This window comes from Salarias fasciatus, chromosome 4 (assembly GCF_902148845.1).
Source record: "Salarias fasciatus chromosome 4, fSalaFa1.1, whole genome shotgun sequence".
Taxonomy (NCBI): Eukaryota; Metazoa; Chordata; class Actinopteri; order Blenniiformes; family Blenniidae; genus Salarias; species Salarias fasciatus.
Window position 1 is genome coordinate 15,589,564 of NC_043748.1, and position 19,823 is coordinate 15,609,386.

Sequence of the window (19,823 nt, forward strand, 5' to 3'; positions counted from 1 at the left end):
TTTCAGTCGAAGGCCCCCGCAGCGCACGTCGTGACGCGATGAAATCGGTGCCCTTTTCTATTGCCTGTTTTTCCATTACTCCGTTCTCTAATAATGTCCAAATTTGTCGTTAATTCACGATATTTCACTGATAAACGAATAATTTGTTACGATAAACCAGGGTCTCGTCGTGGTTCACACACAAGATGGGCGTAATGAATAATAACATACTGAAAATGTTATTTTCTTTTCATACCCGCAACAAAGCAAATGTGGGGCGCTATTTTGACTGGAATCTATCACTTGTCAGTTTATATGTGACTTTAGTCGCTCTGATGTTTGTGTGTGGAAATATATTTTTTTGAACATCCTCATCAGCTTGGAGAAAAAAAACAAGATGGCCGCTGGGAACTAAAGGGTTAAGCTGGAAAGCAAAACAAAAACTACACGCTGGATCATTTGTAGGAGGAGTTGAGAGCAACACAGGTGCTGAATGAAGGCTTTAGCTCTGGGGCTTTAACTGCAGCGTCATAAAGAGTGTTACCGTGCAGTGATTTCCCCAAAACTCTGAAAACAAAAGGCAAAAACATCGCCGTGCGCGTGCATGTGCCCATGAGTGTCTCTTTCGCGCGCATCGGGAATCTCCCGCCCATGTCCAGACTGCGCTTTCACCCACGTGACCACCCGCAGCCATTCAACGCCCGTTGTGGTGGACGCGCACGCAGGCGTGGCCGCGCACGTCGGGTCCCAATAATTTAAACACGAACGAGTACGTGCGCGCACTCGTATTCTTTGTGTGGCAGTGTAGAGAAGCGCCAAAAGAGTGACCATGGCTGATGAAAAACCAAAGGTGAGCCTCTCCACAGTGGATTAAAATGACTCTTTTTTTCACTGCATTCATAACATAGTAGCACCGAGAGAAAGTGGGCATTTGTGCATGTTGTGGTTAAGCCTTTTCAAAGTTGCGAGCTAGAATTCAACTACTGGTTTGAGAGACCGGAAGGTTTGTGAACGCGCACAAGCAGGCGCGCACATCGCTTTCCAACCAGCTGGTGTCCTCCTCCGTGCATGCCTCCATCCAGCAGCCTGTGTGGAACCTTTTGCATCCCCGTTCTTTTATTTTATACGAGAATTCAAGGGTTTGATTCTCGAAAACCACAGCTTTGTCATTTAATGTAAATTATCTCTGTGTTGATATCAATCCATGGCATGCAGTGATTTTGCAATGACTGAAATGTAAACATTAAAAACTGCAGAAAAATTATGCATTAGCATTTTATTCATGTGATTGCATTCAAAGCACTTTTCTTTTTGAAGTTATTGGTACCTTTTTTTAAGCTTTTTAAAGGTTTTATGCATTTTTAAGAAATTGGTTTGTAATGTACAGTTTTGTTATCTGAGTACAGAGCTAATATCCAATTCACTTTATTTGTAAAGCATATCTAAACAACAAAAACGTCTCCAAAATGCTGTGCATAAAAACAGCAAAAATGTCTATAAATTATAAGCAATTAGTAATAATAAAAAATGATGCTATCAAAACAATAAAATAAAACAGATAAAACTTGTAAAATAAATAGGCAATGAATGACCTGTTCAAAAAGGTTCAACTATTAAAAAAAAAAAAAAGTTTCAGTTTTGATCAAAGACAAAGATGATTAAAACAGGATTTTAAAATGTTTCTTATCTGTTTTTTAAATTTTAAAAAAGGTTTCTATGGTGGTTCCAAGGCTGGTGACTTGAGGACATGATATGTGAGGGGTCATAAGTCAATGAGAGCACTGTCAAACACCGTAACCTTTGTTTTTTCCCCATTGAGTTTCAAAGAGATTAGGTTAACTAAGCCTTTACATCACATAGACAGTTGAAATGGGGCGTCGGGGGCAGTGGCTGTTCTTCGAGATTGGCATGTAAATCTGGCAGTCACTGGCTTGAAGATAAGACTTTCCATGTCTGAAAAATCGCTCCGAGTGGGAGGAGATATAAATAAAAATGATAGATCCCTGTGGGGGATGAAGTGAAGTGGGGTAAAGGACAAAATGGAGTCCCCCAGCCTGACCTCTCTAACAGGTAGGACCTGAACCACTCCCCGGCGGTCCTTCTGACACCCACACAGTCCCTCAGGTGGTCTAAAAGAATTTTGTAGTAAACCTTGTCTAAAGCAGCAGTCAGTGCTAAAAACACTAGAATGGTGGGATGACATGAATAAGTCATGCGTAAAACTCATATTGAAGACTTTTCTGTGGATAAACCATCCAGTTTTATTGAAAGTTTGTGATGATTTGGGATTTTTTTTTTCCCTCAGGAAGGAGTGAAGACGGAAAACAACGAACACATAAACCTGAAGGTTGCAGGTCAGGATGGATCTGTCGTCCAGTTCAAGATCAAAAGACACACACCGCTCATCAAACTCATGAAGGCCTACTGCGAGAGACAGGTGTGCACGCTTTAGTCACTGCTTTATGCTGCAAGCATTAACAGTAATGTTGGTTTCCAAACTGTATTGAATAACAGCCTTTCAGTTACTGTACAATGAACAAACTATTCAAGACTGCTTTAAGAAGTCACTCATTTACTTTATTACATTGTAGCTTGCACCATATGCACCCCTTCGACTTATTGTATCACCTAATGAACACCATTGACTATTTGCCCATCTGTGTTCTCCACTTTTCACATGCACTCGATGTAATGTCTAATCAATAAGCAGTTTTCATTCCAAAATATGTATATTTATAATTAAACAATCTTTGTGTCTTTTGGACATGACATGCACGCTGGTTTGACTCTTCATAAAGCCATGTGTGACTAATAATTGTTCCATTGAAGGCATCATTTAACAGGTATATTGTGCAAAATTTGCATGTTTCTCTCGATTTTGTCCTATCATCTACTTAATAACTAGAGGTTTTCTTGTTTTTTTTTTTTCTTTGTATGTGTACAGGCAGTGTATTCAGGAAACGGTGTCATACTTCATTAACATGTACTGGGTGTTGCCTCCATCGATGATATGGCAGAAATAACAATAGTATGTGTTGTAGGTTTTTTGTTTTCTTTTAAACTTAGTTGATGAGTCTAACTTTAAATTTCTGCATGCAACTTCATCTGCTGCATTGAGAAACACTTGGTGCTATTTGCAGTGAGAAAGTGTGACAGACAGTCAAGTTGTGAGGTCCAAAGCCTAATTTAGACTTTTTGTGCCCTCAGCAATATGTTGTGCAGACATTATACTTTTTCTCATATACAGCATTTTTCAAAGTGTCTGTTTTGAAAGAGAGACTCATTGTCCCAGTAAGCTCAGTGAGCCATGGCCTGAGAACTGACACGTTGTCATTAAAGTTAATTACTCCAAAGTTTTCCTGTCCTTAAAACAGCTCTTATTAAAACAACATAAAACTGAATATTTTTGGAATGACAAAATCTGTGGAGTTTAATCTTTATTTAGAACATTTTTATACCTCAATTTAGTATACACAGCTGGATTAGGAAATGACTTGCTGGATTCTGTGGCTTTAAAATCATCTGGAAATGTTTTTGGAAATTACTTGAGGAAAAAACAAATTTAGAATGTGAACTTGTTTCAGTGAAAAGAGTAAAATCCTGACCAGCTCTGGTATTTTTTGTTTTTGCAGCTCTTCATATTGAACATTCACAGTTAACAGCCTTTAATTAGTAACATGTTGATGCTGTTTATATCAGATAATATGTACATTATTGAAAATGCATATATTTATTTGACTTTAGGTATTTAGATAAGCTGCAGTGAGGTATGTTGGAGAATCAAAGGCCTTCTTGAGGTCTAAATACTGCAGTCACGTCTATCAGACACATCTAATGCAAAGCATGGAAAGGTACAGCAGGTCAAACATGAAATAAAAACCAGATGGCCCTTATTACACAGTAATTCATCATGGTTATGTTTTCAGTCATTTCTTTCCTGAGAGAGTTTTTGTTGGCTGGCTGTGGTCCAGCTTTCCTCTTCCTGCCCAAATGCAGTCACTGCTCATCTTCTCTCAGTCGTTCATCAGAAAAGCCACATATTTACAACTAGCCTTTGTTATCTGTACAGATCTGAGATGTTACCTCAGTTACAGCACTGTGATCTTTTGTTCTGTATTTTCTTTTTAAATTAATTCACTCATAAAGATGACTTTTGTTAGGCTGTTTGCTTTGATAATATGCAGGAATGTCAGTATCGTCTCAGGACTTATTCTGGTCAGGTGCCATTTTCATTCTTATTGACTCCAGCCATGGTTGCATGTTTACAAAACAGTCCTAAAAGGTTTGATGCTAGTTTTAAATGTACAAAAAGTACAAAGGAATATATCTAGTGAAAGTTGATATTTGGCATTGTTTCGTATTTAAAAGTCAAATAAGGATTCAACCCTGTGGAAGACAAGAAACCTGATATTGTCTGTTCCTCGGCCCACCACTGAGGTACCGGATGCCTTGTCGTGCAGCTCATTTTAAAACATACAGAGAGAAGCAGATGTTCTTCATTATTCAACTGAAAGACATATTATTTTTCTACAGCTCTCAGATTTCAGCAGTTATATCTGAAGCAAGGCACATTTTTGTGTGTGTCTCCTTGAAACCAAAGTGCTTTGAGTTTCATGTGCCTATAGATGTATTCATTTAATAGCAATAACTAAATAATATCTGTCTACTTAGGTTTTTAACTTTTCCTAAATCTGTCCCTGTGTGTTCATCTTGTGTTGGAATTAGTAGACTCACAAGTCAAGCTGAGAAACACTTATTTATAAGTGTATGAAAAGCTGTGAACTCTTCCAGGACGTTGTCATTGCTGATGATTGACAACAACCATTTGTGTCTTTCCAGGGACTGTCGATGAGACAAATCAGGTTCAGATTTGATGGCCAGCCAATAAATGAGACAGACACACCCGCACAGGTAAGTGTGGAACCGCTCCGCAACACTAATTTGGAATTTAAATAAGTGTGTTTTTGGCTTCAATCATCAGAAACTTTTGATTCTAAGATCTTTGATTGTTTCCATGCAGAACATTTATTTGACATTTCTGTAATGTAAATGACCTGTATTCAGAATATGTCATATAGTAAAGTGAATTATTCAGCTAAAAGTGATGAAAAGGCTGCTATATCCCATGTTGTCCCACAGCATGTACTGAAAAAGAAAAGTGACCTTTACGTGTTTTCTGTTAACAGTTGGAAATGGAGGATGAGGACACAATCGACGTGTTTCAGCAGCAGACGGGAGGCCTGATTTAATCAACATGACCGTTCTCCACCTCAACACAAGCGACCCCCGGCCTGCGACACACGGCGGCTGCTTCCTCACAACTCGTCTGTCGGTCTGTCTCAACAGAATTCCAGTCAGGATAAGATTCCATTTCTCTGCGACACAAAACTGCTGTACAGTTCTGTCATTCTCTCCCCTGTTACTTTTCTGTCTTTGTACATAAACCACATGGAGATCCCTCTGACTTCAGGTTTTGTTTTTTCATGTTGTTATTCTAGTCAATGTTTAAGGACTTCCCCGCTCAGTTTTGAGGTTTTTGTCATAAAGAAGCCGACAGTTAGGACTGGTAAGACTTATTTAAGCTGACTTTGCTCATCGCATATTCTCTGTCTAGGCTTGTTCAGTGTCCAGCAGCACCGTTCTTAAAGTGTACAATTTTGGGACAGGCGAGCACGTAGTGAACCGCATGCCCACTTTTTGAACGGAACTGGGTCGTCATCTGAATTCTGCTATGCTCAGAAAAATGTTTGATTTTATACATTCTTTTTATATGGTATTGGATGTGTAGAAGAAAGTTTTGATTAATCATTTTAATACGCCACTTCAAGTTTTGGGAAGCCTGAAAAGATGTTTCTGTTAAATAAACATCTGTATTGTCTATTAAGATGCCTGTTAAAATAAAACTATTGTCTTTTTCCAAACATTCACTTATTTTGTTTGTTTTTACATAATTTTCTTAGCCAATTTGGAGGAATACATTTCTATTGGTCACATCTAAACAACATATCTAAGTTCTGCAAAAACAAAAAACACACTCTATACCTGCAGAGAGAAAATGAACGAATAAAAAATACATGTAGTTATGAACATTTCACCAACATCACCTACATGTTACCAACAAGCAGTGCTCCCACTTAGAAATAAAGGACTTCAGATATTTTACTGCCAATATCACATAATAGGGCTGCAAAACTACATGAAAAAATACAGGTGTTACTTTTGTGTGGATCTGTGAAACAGGTTTCTAAAATCTGTAGAATATGACAGATGAAGACCTCCAAAGAAAAACTATTTTCAATGACTTGAAATTCTCCAGAACAATCTGATGTATCTGAGCAGTGTAACATTAAGTGCATTAATATACTTACTTCCCTCCTATGGACTGGAGCTGACTTCTGTAACACACCTCTTCTACAGTCCTCTCACGGTCCTCTGGACTGAGTGTCTTTAATCACCAGATATATGGAGAGAGTTTCTGCGAAGAGCATGGAATTTATTAAGTAGGTAATGATGAAAGAGGAAGCAAATCAAAATCACATTTTCAACAAAAATACAATTACATGAACTTTTGTATGTCCTGCTCAAACTGCTGGACGTTTCATGTGGACTGAATTTGTTCTTTTTTTGGAGCTTGGGATAGAAAAGGTGACATAATGTGGTGAAAAAGTTCCTGGAAGAATTTAAAACTCTGATTTTCCCGCAGCGTAGTGAAGGCTCCTGCTTCTTCTCACCTTGGAGATGTGAGAGGAGGCCTGCTGCAGGATCAGGTTGAGCTGGTGTGTATAGCAGTTGATATAGTGAACATTTGGGTCCTGATCTTGTGTTTTCCTCTGAACAGCTGCAGTATCACCCCAGCAGCAAGATGCTTAAAGTGAATCAGCAATAGATTCAGCTGTACCTGACTGCAGAGGGATGAACTCAAACATCTTTTCTGTACATTGTTTTTGTCTCAGTATATGACAGCACAATCACAAGTTGAGTCTGGATTGATTAAAAAAACTGCTTTGGGCTTCAGTAATAATCTTTTCCCTTGCAACAGACAACATACAGTCCAGTAGTTTGTTCTGTGCAGTTTTTGAAGTTCAGTTAAATACAGAGGTATTGTCATTATCTATCACTCCAGCTAGCCAACTCTGTTTTTCATATCATGATTTTTCTTGTCTAAAATTAGTTATAATGTATTTCGTAATACTTGTAATTTAATGTTTCATTTTTATTTTTTTATGTCTTATTCAAGCTAATATGGTGATTGGTGGGGAGGCATCCAAGCGCCTCCTATAGGCCAGTCGCCAATCAAAACACCTCAAATGGACAATGCAATGCAATGCAGACAGGAAAAAAGGAATTCAAAATCATACATTTAGCAAATGAATCTGCAGAGAAAACACCAAATGCCAATGCTTTTATATATTTTTTTTCTAATGATGCACATTCAGGTGAATTTCAACAACACTGTTTTCAGGGATATACACTTTCAGCCCGTCACAGGTGTGTCCTGTCTTTTGTCTCATGCCACTTTTATATACACTTTGAAATCTGATCTGACATGGTGGTTCTTAAGCACGTTAATGTTGGCCTTGCACGATTTCTGCAGCCTTTACCATATTTCACTACCACACCCTCGAAATAAAGCTTTTTTCAAATGAGAGTTTCAACTGCTTCATGGGCATTGATGCCATCTGAAGCTCAGCTTTGGGTTTCAGTGTTTACTTACCTCAACTACAATTACTCATTGTTGCATCAATGACTCACTTTTCTCTTTCTCTCTCTGTTTTTTTTTTTTTTTTTTTTTTTTTTGGTGTAATGGTGAAAATGTTCAAGTTGTAAATGCCACATAATGATGCACCTTAATTCCAACACTCTTGTTGGTTTTTCAGTGATCCTTCTAAAAATTGTCTTGAAGGGAAAAATGGTGTTGTGAGCCACAGAACCCCTTTTCTCTTAATCTTAAATGAACACGATATCTGGGTCTTCTTTATTCATGGTTTCTTTCTTCTTCTTTTTTTTTTTTGAGTCACAGTCTCAGTCACATTCGTGCCGCAGTGGTCTGTTTTCATCAGTCAATACTTTTCCTTCACAGCTGTCTAATCCGGTGCTGCCGACCCAAAGAGGTGAAGTGGCTGACACTTTCTGTACATGCATGGGTGTTCCCAAAAATAGGCCTTTGAGATGAATGGATGAGAACCCAAAGATCACTCTCTTCCAATGCTGATTTTTAGAGCAGCTCTGTGTGCAAAATTCATCAGATACTGTGTAATTTTCTGTGACTTGTGTGTGTTAACATCCTTGAGTTCTTTGCAATGTTGGGTTGAGAAACATTTAATGATTCGTGACATATAAACTGTAGGGTGTCCCATTGATAGGGGTGTCCCAGCAGGACAACTGTTCCTGTTTCACTCTTTAATCTTTTTCCTGTTAACATTTTTTTTTTCTTGCTAGTTTATAATAAACATAAGGACACGAAGTGCAGTAGTGGTTGGTGTTGTTGCCTCAGGGCAAAAATGTCATTGGTATATCTGTTAGTCTTTAATATTGAGCCAATTCCCACATTTTTTAAAAAATGTTGTTTATAATAGGCATTAACATTTTAAACTTAAGAAACTGATCTATGTTTCAACTTTTATGAAGATGTATTTTAATTTTCCTTTGCTAAACACGTGTTTCAAATCATTTTCACATTTTAAAGTGTTTTGAAGCACAATAAAAAATAATTAGCTAATTTTAGTAATTAATTTAAAAGTTATCCAATAGCTTTTGAAATACAGGTGAAAACCCCACAGCTTTGCATTGCAGTTTAAAACATTATGCAGACTGTTGTGATCGATGCAGATGAATTAGAAGGCAGAAAAGACGCCCTGGGGATGTGGACTCTGATCACTGGCATGAATCTCAGAGCTGCCACCAACAAGAGCTTCCACTGCTGAGGTTCCGTCCAATCCGAGAAGAGTTCCGGATCTTTCTGTCCAATCAGAGGAGAGTTCTGCGGCATTCTGTCCAATCGGAGCGCTTCTAATGCTGGTGGGCTGGGTCTGGTGGGCTGGCACCGCAGAACCAGCGGATCTGCTCTTCGATATGTTTTTCAGTGTCGGGTGGAGTCGACATCCCGTCGCATCCCTGCGGGCAAGGAGGAGGATTCTTTTCTTTTTTTTTTGTAACATATTAGTTTTTCACTGACTGTTGCTGCCAAGACAGCCAAGTTCTCCCAGAAGATGACGACGACAACCACCTTTCAAGGAATGGACCCTGGTGCTAAGAGCAGTTCCAGGTAAAAGCAGAAAAAAAGGAGCAGAAGACGTTTCTTCTTTGGAGGAACAAAAGAAGAGAGATGCGGACGAGCCTTTCTGCTAGCAGACGCCTCTTTTCTGCTTCAGCGTGCTAACTAACAGTATCCCGCTGCTGGTTGGAGAGGGATTTTTCTGGATTTAGCTAAACTGTCACATAGTCTTGCTAATTGAGTTAATCTTATTGGCTGTCTGATGCACCATTCCCTTTAGCGACACTGGGTTACTGAGGTTAGCCTGTCTGGGTTTCGACTGGTTGTGTTTAAAAAGCAGAGAAAGAAGTGTCTGCTGGGATCTCTTTCCTCATCTTTTTAAATATTTTTCCTTCTTTCCAAGGTGCAGATAATCAGCCCCCCTTCTGGATTTTGTCGAGTCACAACTTTTTTTTTAGAGCTTGATTCACAACTTATCCACAGCTGTAATTTGTTAGCAACATTCTTTGCATTAATGTAAGAGCATTGAACTTGCTTGTGCATGTGGCTGATCACAGGAAAGATCCCAGACCAGACTCTGGTCTGTGTATGTCATTATCTCTGGAGTTGGTTCATTGTTTGGCCTGGTCGAGCTTAGCTTTAGAAAGAAAGGGGGGGAAAAACTCACTTAATGTGGTTTCAGATGGCAGATCGGTCCTGTTTGTTGAGCACATTGCGTGGTTAGTCATTACTTCAAGTGACCAAACACCTACAGAGTCATCATCCAAGCATGCACTCCTTTTCCTGTAAGTGATGCGTATCGCCTGGATGCATTCCTGATTCCTTCCCCCCGTTTTGTAATGAAAAATATCCTTTAATTTATGTCTGCTCTAGTGTTTTAAAGGGTGTGCACAGCTGGATTGGAGTGAGACTCGTTAGTCGCTGCTGAGTGAGCAAGTCAAGCAAGTGAGCAAGTCAAATGTCGGTCAGTCATCATGCTGTTTTGGGATGATGCAGGGGCTTGGGTGGGGGCTGTGAGCTAAGCCTGTGTAAATCTTTCCTTAGCTCTTAGCTTTTGCTCCTTAAAGCCCCTTTTACGGCCTGCTCGTCATTTTCTGCTGCTGCCTGACCAGAGAGATCCTCACCGAGCAGCAACTCCCACAGAATCAGGCTAAAAATCTTAGTAGGCCATCAGAGGCCCCTGACCCTGTCTTATCACACATGTCATCTTTCAGAGCTGCTCAGCTGTGTCCACCTCATCTTCACCTGTCCAAAAGAGCCCTCCAGTTCCCAAAACAGTGGTGCTATTTTATTGAGCTTATTTGTAGTTTGATTCTAGGGTGGGGTCTGCTGCCAGTCAGCTAAAAGCTTTCCCCCCACATCACAATCCATGTGGAAAGCATGAGATCATCCTCGCTGGCCGGGAGGTGAAGTCTGGTTTAGGCATTACTGTCACAGCCAAGTGTGTGACACACACTGCTGTGCACACCAGCATCGATTGAGAAATTTGACGTCGACGCCGTCCATGCAGCGTGGGTTTTTCTTCCTTGGTTGCTTTTTTTGTAGTGTTGCTTTTTTGACTCCCATCTGCCCGCCTGGCTCCTGGACAGCTGCTCAGTGTGTCAGCTGGTGGCTGTGTAGGGAGGAGAGCTTGCTGGAAAAAAAGAGGGAGGGGTCCGGCGGTGGCCCTGCTAACACATCAGCGTCTGCCATCCACCCCAACTGTCCTTCAACACAGCAAGGAAAAGGGCTTCCCCACTCATTACTGTGTGTCTTTTGTTCGGCTCGTGGTGGAAGGAATGTCGGTAGAAAGTGGGCTTTTGTTTTTCACGCACTGGCTTGCATGCAGTCTTTCTTTAGTCTTCTAGAACAGTCTGAATCTCAGATGACCTATTTTAACCGTTAACTTCGCACCATTTACCTTTGCTGTGTAAAAACTCAACCCAGAATGAGTATCGAATCCGATTCATTCACCTGATTGTGGAATAGCGTTTCGATTAGAACCGGACACCAGCCCCTTGTGTGTCACTGCAAAGGAATCCGCTGCTGAGGAGAGGCAGCAGCTAGCCAGCTAACTCTGTGATTATATGCGACTGGAGTCAGCTGCAGGGCAGAGATTGTGACTGTCTGTCTGACAGGCTGACAGCCGGGGCTTAAAGAGTGAAGACCTTGCTGGTGTCTTCTGTGTGTAATGTGTGTGGTATGTGTTTGAAATTATCAGGGTGGAGAAGTAAGAAGACAGGAATTATCCTGTTGTATCTCACTATTGATTTTTTTCCCCCCACTGTTTTAGCTCTGTGCTGTTAATTATTGGCGTGTGCTGTGAAGGCCTTGTGTTTCAGTTTAGGGTGAACAGAGGGGAATGGGAGGTACAGTGATCTAGGTGTCAGTCAGCTGACGATCATAACCTGTCATTGGTTACTTTGTAGGGTACTGCGACCGCCAGGTGGGGATTCCAACTTCTCTCTTGGCACGGATGAAAACACAACTCCCCAACGCAAGAACAAGATGGCATCGGCTATCTTTGCAGAACCCGACGACCCCCATGCTCATCGAAGGAACAACCCACCTGGTAACTCCATCTAGTGCTCATTTATTAACTTTTGTCGTCTCCCTCCACCCTTGTGTGGCATTATCAGGTCTTAATAAATCAAAGCTGTCTGGTTTGGATTTACAACATATAATTAACTGTGGTTTGGATTTTGCGTCAAGCAGACTGTATTAACACACATTTCAGGGCAGTTTCAATCTTCTACAAGCCTGAACTAAGCAAATAGCGTTGTGGAATTAAATCCTCAGACTTGAGTCTGGAAAAGATGCAAAGTGGAGTGTTATTTAGATTTTTCCATGTGGGTTTACAGAAACTATATCCCACAAGTGCAAAAGCCAAAAAACCCCAGAGTCCCAGGAGAAGGGTAATTTGAAGCCCAGCTTTGTTAAATGGCAGATCAGTTCTCAACACATAGAAATAGGTCAATAAAGTAATGTGTCAATTGGTGCAATGTAAGGCCCTGAACAGGCACGGGGGAGGTTTTATTTTGAGTGCACAAAAGGAATCGGGCAAATTCAGCAGGGGGCACGAAGCCTGTTAATGGTTCTGACAGTTCAAGGTCACTTGAAGCGTATGGCTGGAGTGAATTTTTAACTATCATTACCATAATGCAGGCAAAGCTTTACAAACTTTTAGCTTTCTCATATCATTTCATTTTTATACAATCTTCAAAGTGTGTGAAATTCTGCAAAAAAGAAAAATAAAAACCTCAGGCCAGGCATCACATGTGCAGTCTAACCACTTCATACCAAACTGTTTACATGGTGCATCAAGTTTTCTGAATGTGTGAACAATGAAGAATTTGGCCTGAATCAGTGTTTTCAGCCTGTGACCTTCTGCAGCCAGCAGCTGCTTACAGCTAAAGCCTTTTCCTGCCTGCATTGTTTCACTTGGGTCCGGGTCAGGTGCAGGGAAGCTTCTCATAGCTGTCCCACTTTGTCTGATATGACTGGATAAGGATATTAGTTTCACCACCAGCTTTTATTGTGCGTTGAAAGTATTGTGCTCTGCGTGTGGCCTGTGTATGAACTCCGACTGCGGATGAACAGGTTTGTTTTCGTTGGCAAGCAACTGTGTGTTGGCTCGTCTTTAAATGGTCAAATACACCTTTTGTGTGCTTTAGGCATGTCTCAACCAATACGAACGACTTTGTTTCTCTTCTAAAGTATGTCAGTGTAAACATTTTTATCTCTATGAGCTACACTGTTAAAAGCCTTCAGCCTGGAAGAGTTTTATCTTGAGGCTTTTTCCAAATTAGAGACGGAGAAAATATCCTTGTGGTGTTAACTGTTTGAATGCCGCAATGAAACAAGAATCCGTAAGAAAACGTAATAACTCAAGCTAAAACCAGTGGATATTATTACTATCTGAATGATTATGTTGAAATTTTAATGAAAAGCTGTAATACATGCACACAGGTTTTATTTAAGTCAAATTAAATTCTTTTCACCCTCAATCAAAGTTAGCAGCTGTGTCTCTGAAAGCAGGATGCAAGATGTTTGCTTCGGCTCAGTGGTATTGTGATGAAAATAGAGAATTCATCACTGCTAACAGGAAATGCAACTGAATTGAGATTTTTTTTTGTTGTTGTTGTTGAAAGGCTGCTGAGGGAAACTCTCTCCTGCATGTGGAGCTGCACTGCATTAAGTGATCAAACATTGGAGATAAAGCGTTTATGGTTCAATGAATTTGGCTTTGGAGTTAGCGTCAGACGTCAAATGCCTGTCTCTTTGCTAAGGGAGGAAACCGGAATAGAGAGAGAAAAGCGACACATGCACAAGGTAGAAACGGCAAACCCTACGAAGAAAAACCACAAGGAGATGTTACTGGCAACCGCACTACTGTGCTGCTCAAATTCAACTCCCATAACTCCATTTGAACATGCGAGCTTTGCCGCTGGATTGTTTCTATATCATGCGTGTACTGGCATATCAGCAGGCTGTTATTCAACCTGAATCATTGGCAGGTCGTTTGGTGGGGATTTTAGGGTTTTCAGATACCAGGGCTTGGTGGTTTGTTCAAGCACTCTCAGCTCCAGGCCACATGATAAGCACTTTATAAAAAAAAAAAAAAAAAAAAAAACAGCGCGAGCCAAGACTACCAGCAGCCACATGATTGCCCTCTCTGTCTCAAAGCTGGTCGACCAGCGAGGCCCGAAATGAATCAAGCTTTTATGCCCGGGACTCAGGAGATCCATAAGGTTAAGTAGAAGCCTATGTATTCCAGTGATGACAGTGTAATGCATCAATCTCGTTTAATCCTCTTCCGTTTCATATTTGTTGTCCCCCCTCCAGTGAATTGATCAGACTCTGAAATGAGGAGGCGGTAATAAAGGAGCTCTTGTTGACTGATGGAGATACTCAGCAGTTCTGAATCGCTTCACTCCATTAACGGCGGCGGCCACTCCCACTCTTCTTCAGAGGCCGTTGTTCCCCTCATGACAAAGACGGTCTGTCCCCTCCCGAGCCCTCCGGCCTGGAACCGCTACCTTATGTGGCTTCGGGTCGCACAGCTCGCCACCCCGCAGCGGGCCGGCGCTGGCGTTTTAATGCTCTTTCTGCCAGAGGAGGCTGTGGGCACCGCAGGGTTTTGTGAGTTTTGGCATTCAGGTTGTCTGCCTGGAATGATTCCACTGCGTTTCTGGGTCTGTTGCAGACGCCCAAGCGGATTTGGTGACGTTTCCTGTTGCTCCTCAGTGTTTTTGTCTTTTCAGTCAGATGGGAAAGTTCAGTCCTTCATGAAGGACTAAGTGTTTTTGTTTTTTTTTTTTCTTAATTTGACACAACTTAGTGAGACAATGAGTTTTGTGGCGAGCGTGGGTCGCCTCGTGGGTCAGACACACTGAAGCCCAGGGTGGTTTCGTGACTAATTGGATTAGTGTCCATATGGGGTGACTCTGCTGCTTTGAAGCTTTCCTCGTGTTTCATCAGTTGTTTCTTGTCCCTTCTCCTTGTAATCTGTGAGTCACAGTGAATAAAGCTTCTCTCTGCTCATAACTAAAATGTTTTTCCTCTATTTGTTTTGCCTCCGCAGCCGGGTCACCCTCAGGAACCCTGTGCGGGGAGCCCTCGGCCCCTCTGAGGCGGTGCCAGCAGCCCCTCCTCTTCCCCAAGAACCCCCAGCCAGAACTGACCACCATCCACAACTCTGGAGCCGCCATGGTGTGGAACCAGAGACGAGAGGTACTCGTCACTTCGCCTGACACCCTCATGTTTCCAAAATAGAGTTTCTGAGTCGTAGATTATAAGAATTATTCCAAAGAGTGCAGTGGAAAATTCTGTGAGCTGGAAGGAAGAAACTGACGCAGGATGTTGTTTGTTAAATATCCCCCACTGATGTTTGGAATCCCTGCGTGGGTGTGGTTTGTATTCAGTGACTCGGTTATTTCTCACTGTCTGACAAAGGTAGACTTTCGTAATTGGACAATTTAAACAAACGAGGACTTGAAGGGTTGACTCGGTAAACACTGCTTACCTCCCAGAGACACACCAGAAGGACTGTAAACCCTTCACTGGAAGTTACAACTCGTGTCACAGGAGCATATATTGAAGCTCTTATCCTCGAAATAATGTGGAATGTTTCATTTGTATTCAGACTTTGTGGCTCCGAAAGCTCAGCAGAGGATCTGCTTCACGGGTTGATCTGACATTCTGGTTTTTATTGCAGGGTGAGAATGGCCAAGAACCAGCAAACGATGGTGAGTCTCTCCAATTCTTCAGCTGTTTATAGAAAGCCTTTCAAGTCTGTGTCGCACTCTGTGTCTAAACAGGAGTGCCTGACTTACATTAGTCAGAGACGCTTCATGTCATGCTGAAACGGGTCACTGCTGTCCGTTCCTCTGGAGAATCAGATCCTGCTGACTGGTCTCGACTCTCATTTTTCTGGCATCCCATGACTTTTTTTTTTTTTTTTTTTTCTCCTCTGTACAGTACACATGTTCTCCCTTTCTAAGCCGACACCACACAACCTCCTTTGATGTGGGTTTCTTCCTGTCATGACGGTCCGTAGCGGAGCAGCTGTTCGTTGATGGCAGGCTTCACTTAGTATGAAAAGCTTTTTATTAACCTCCAGGTGCACGTCGGCCACTGAGTGGCAGACTCCTCGGATAATGGAGGGTTTGACTGCACGGCTCATTGAAAAAAAAAAAATCTAAATGAAAGCTCACTTTCTGTATGTCCTGTGAGTCTGATTACAATGTAGCCGAACACTTTGAAATGTGTTCTCTATGTATTTAGAGCGTTGGGCTACAAATTATTTACACTCTGATACAAACATGTCTGTGGAATCAGTTCTTACCGCAGCAGCCTCTCAGCTCGCTCTGATGTGAGGTAGAAAATAGCTGAGTGTCCATTTTCCCTTTTGAAAAAATATATTAATAAAATAAAATTTAACAGAGTTGCTTGTAAGTGTTGCCCTCATTTGTAATATTAAGCTTTAAAAGTCCTCTTCACTGTACAAATCCTTCAGCAATTCCGGCACTAATGGACAGAATGGAGCTCGGTGCTCCTGCACTGATTTTCTAATAAGCTCAACCACTTTGGCCCAGTCTACAGAGCTAAAATTGTCTGTCAAAATGTAGTTAAGACCAGTTGTTTAAACCTCACTGGACTGTAGCTGCAGCTAAAACGTGTCCAGCTGTCTCCAATTTGACAGCAGCATGTCCCACATCCACAGAACCCACGCTTCTCAATGTGGGCCTACAGCTGTAAAGCTATCTGCGGTATGTTTCTCTGGAAGTTCCAAAAATAGCTCAAGACTTCAAGGCTAAACTAGTGATTTTTTTTTTTTCACAGAAAGCTAGATACTAATTTGTAGTTATGACAAAACATATCTAACAAACAAAACCCCCGATACAACGCTACTTAACCGAGGGACAGCTGGCCGGTGAGAAAGCCACAGACAGTCCGAAGTCTGTTTATCAGCATTAGCTGTATTTTTTTCAAACCTCTCATCATCACGTGGTTATTTGGCACCAGCCTCGCCATTGTACTTCGCACAAAGCCATGGCTTCAATCATCTGTTCATTTTTACAATATTTCCGGGTTTGGCAAATTTACATCCTGAATTATTTATCTGATCCAGCAGAAAAATGGGGGGAAAAAAATAATTGAAATCGAACTACTGAAAGGGAGAGAACCACCTGGCCTACTACAGCAGTGTGTGGTTCTCCAGCCGTCCATTAGAGAACAGGAAGGGTCCGCACCCCGTGGAAGAACTAATAAACCTTTAACACCTCAAAAATGGAAGAAAATAGAATTTCCACCCAGCAGCAGCCAAACTTCTTCAAACCCTTAAATCTGATTTTCACAATTTATTCATATTCTGATCTACTTTGAACAGTAATAATTTGTAATCTAATTGAATCACTGCCTCTGAATGATTAACAAGAACAGATTAAAAGTTTAGAGAGCACATTTCTTCAAATGCAACAAACTTTGGTTGTTAAAAGGGAATTTTTGTTCATTTGATTTTGCTCAACAGGGCTTTTGAAGTTACTTTCAAAGAAAACAATTACTCACTTCATTCACTTCACTCTAATTTCCTCTGCCTTTGTAGGTTAATATTGATGTCCGACTTTTATTAGGTTCCGTGTTTGCATTTCCAAAGGTCAGTTTTTTTATTTTAGTAACCATTTGTCTGGCCGCTGTGTCTGCAGAGTGTCCGGATGACGTGGAGGGCGAGCACGAGGAGCAGGAGCAGAAGGAGTCGTCGCAGCCCTCCGCCCCGTCGGCAGCTGCCAACAACGGCTCAGGCGGCCGGAGAAACCCTCCCGGTGGCAAGTCCAGCCTCATCCTGGGTTGAGACCGCGTTTCTTTTTCTTTACTTTTCTTTTTTTTTTGTTTTTTTCATTCGAGCGCTTTTTTATTTTTGGAAAATAAATACCCATACCACTCTCTCCCTCTTCATCAACATCTCACCGTCTCCCCCCCCCCTCCCACACACACACACACACACACACACACACACACACACACACACACACTCATCCATCACGTCTGCGGACCCCCTCATGTCTCGTCGCTCCACCTGTAAGCCTTTTGTTTTGATCCTTTTTTCTATTAAATAAAAAAAAAACAAAACTGTTGACAAAAGCACTTTATGTATCTCGCCCCGCCCTCGTCCATCTCAGCCCATCCTGTAGTGCACTGCGCCTGCTGGGAAAGGCATGACGTCTAGCTTGTCCCCCATTCTTCCCCGTTGTAAATGGTAAAGGAAAAAAAAAATAATAAAAAAGATTTGATGCGTGGATTTCTAAATACAATAAAGATTCATATGAAATTCTCGTGGCTGTTTGTTTGGTTTGTCAGCTGTGCTCTGTGGCCTTCTTGAATCTTGTGTCCAGTAAAATGGAGCCTGAAGACGGCGGAGAGCAGTCAGGCTCTGTGCCTGGAGCTCTGCCCAGGAGAACTAATCGCTGTACACGCTGCCAATTATGTCAAAAGAGAAACTGCACGAGCTCCTCTTGACGTCACGAGCAAGAAATGTTGCTTTTTTTTTTTTCTTCCTTTTTTCCTTTTGGTTTGTTTTTAGATACGAGCTGTGTTTTGTTCAGGCCGATAGTTGGGACTTTTAAAGCAAGTCTGATTCAAAAGGTATGAATAAATCATTTCAAGATGTAATAGTAAGATATGTTACCCTAGATGGCTGCGCACAAAGAAGTCTTTATTTGGTCTTAGTCTGAGCTCTTTACCTTTTTAAGAATCTACAGGACTGCAGCAGTTCCTCACAAACACCTGCTGTTTTGAAAGCTGCTTCACGTATCGGACGTCGCTGTGAGAGACGGATTAAGCAGGAATCAATTTCTGTTCTTATAAAATACAATCTAATGTACCTCTGAGGGCATTTTATGAGGCCACAGGGTAACTGTGTACCAGGTAAATGGCTTTTAATGGAAAGCTGCTCCCAAGCACAGGAAGGTACGTGCTTGTTTCTTTTAAATGTTAAGGCACAATAAAAAGGAGTCCGTCTAAAAACATGAGTTTTTTTAAATTTACAGCTATAAGCTCTAGTGATAGAACTATTATGAACTGGAACAAGGTGAGAGAAGACGTGGCGTTTGTCCCAGCACAATGGAAGAACATTGTACAGCCTATATTGATATAGGATATATATATATATATATATATACAGATATATTGATTTTTTTTTTTTTTTTTTGAGAACTGCTGACAGGAAATACTTGTTTGGTCAAATATGGGTGATGCGTTCATTATCTACACAGCTGCATATGTTCAACACTTACAAAGGGTGAAGCCCTGCATAAGAAGCATGTATTGATTTGTTAGCCTTTGATTTGTAATGGTTAATTTGACCGAGGAGGTCGAAGGTGATTTAAGGGCCCACTTTGTTTGAAAAGCTGCTCAGCTGTAACTCATATTCTGGACCAGTGTCTTCTTTTAATTCCAGTGAACAAAGATGGAAAACTGTTTTCTTGAGAGCATCTGACATATTCACACGGCTATTTTATTTAAATATAGAAGTAATACAAACCCTCAACTGAACACATTTTACTTCAGTTTGTCTTTGATTTGAAAGGTGGTGGATTGATGACTTGATGACTCTTTGTAAGCCTCTTAATTTGACTCTACAGGGGTCTAAGAAGCAGATCCTACTCCACAGATCAGCCACGATAAACCTTATCTACTGTCTTAAGTTTTTTTGTCAACCGGTATTGAGCTTTATTTGGATTTCTACATTCTTTATAGATTTTTTTTTTAAATGCAAACCATCCAAGATTACTTTTGTTTCCTGCAGGTTAAATTATTGCAGTTGTAAATTTCCACTATTCGGCTCATTCTCCTACGTAAGAGCTACATGCACCAGGCATCAGCAGAAAAGGAGGAGTATTTTCAGCAGTTTCGATTGTCTTGAGCTGTGCACCTTCAGAGGTAAAACTGTGAGCAGTGTGGAGGGAGTGCTGTGGCACGTCGGTATGTTTCAGCCCTCATCTGCCGTGAAAGGCATGCACAGGTCACCCAGGACCAGGAAAAGAACTTCCTGCCCTGGAAACATGCCAGGATGTTGGAGCGCACTCAATGAAGGCTTGTTTTCTGTAAATGCTGCTTCAGCTGGGGAAAATCCTGAGCTTTTTATTGCACT

At 41.3% G+C, this 19,823-nt stretch overlaps 2 protein-coding genes across 2 annotated transcripts; both read left to right on the forward strand.

Moving 5' to 3' along the window:
• Window positions 1–733: 733 nt before the first annotated feature.
• On the forward strand, window positions 734–5,723 carry sumo2b (small ubiquitin like modifier 2b). The gene is made up of 4 exons (XM_030090416.1): window positions 734–829; window positions 2,285–2,416; window positions 4,819–4,890; window positions 5,166–5,723. Exons 1-4 carry the CDS (start codon window positions 809–811, stop codon window positions 5,226–5,228), a joined length of 288 nt encoding a protein of 95 aa, XP_029946276.1. The 5' UTR covers window positions 734–808; the 3' UTR covers window positions 5,229–5,723.
• Window positions 5,724–9,039: 3,316 nt separating this feature from the next.
• On the forward strand, window positions 9,040–17,923 carry LOC115387624 (jupiter microtubule associated homolog 1). The gene is made up of 5 exons (XM_030090415.1): window positions 9,040–9,244; window positions 11,602–11,744; window positions 14,757–14,905; window positions 15,390–15,420; window positions 17,380–17,923. Exons 1-5 carry the CDS (start codon window positions 9,189–9,191, stop codon window positions 17,523–17,525), a joined length of 525 nt encoding a protein of 174 aa, XP_029946275.1. The 5' UTR covers window positions 9,040–9,188; the 3' UTR covers window positions 17,526–17,923.
• The last annotated feature ends 1,900 nt before the right edge of the window (window positions 17,924–19,823 follow it).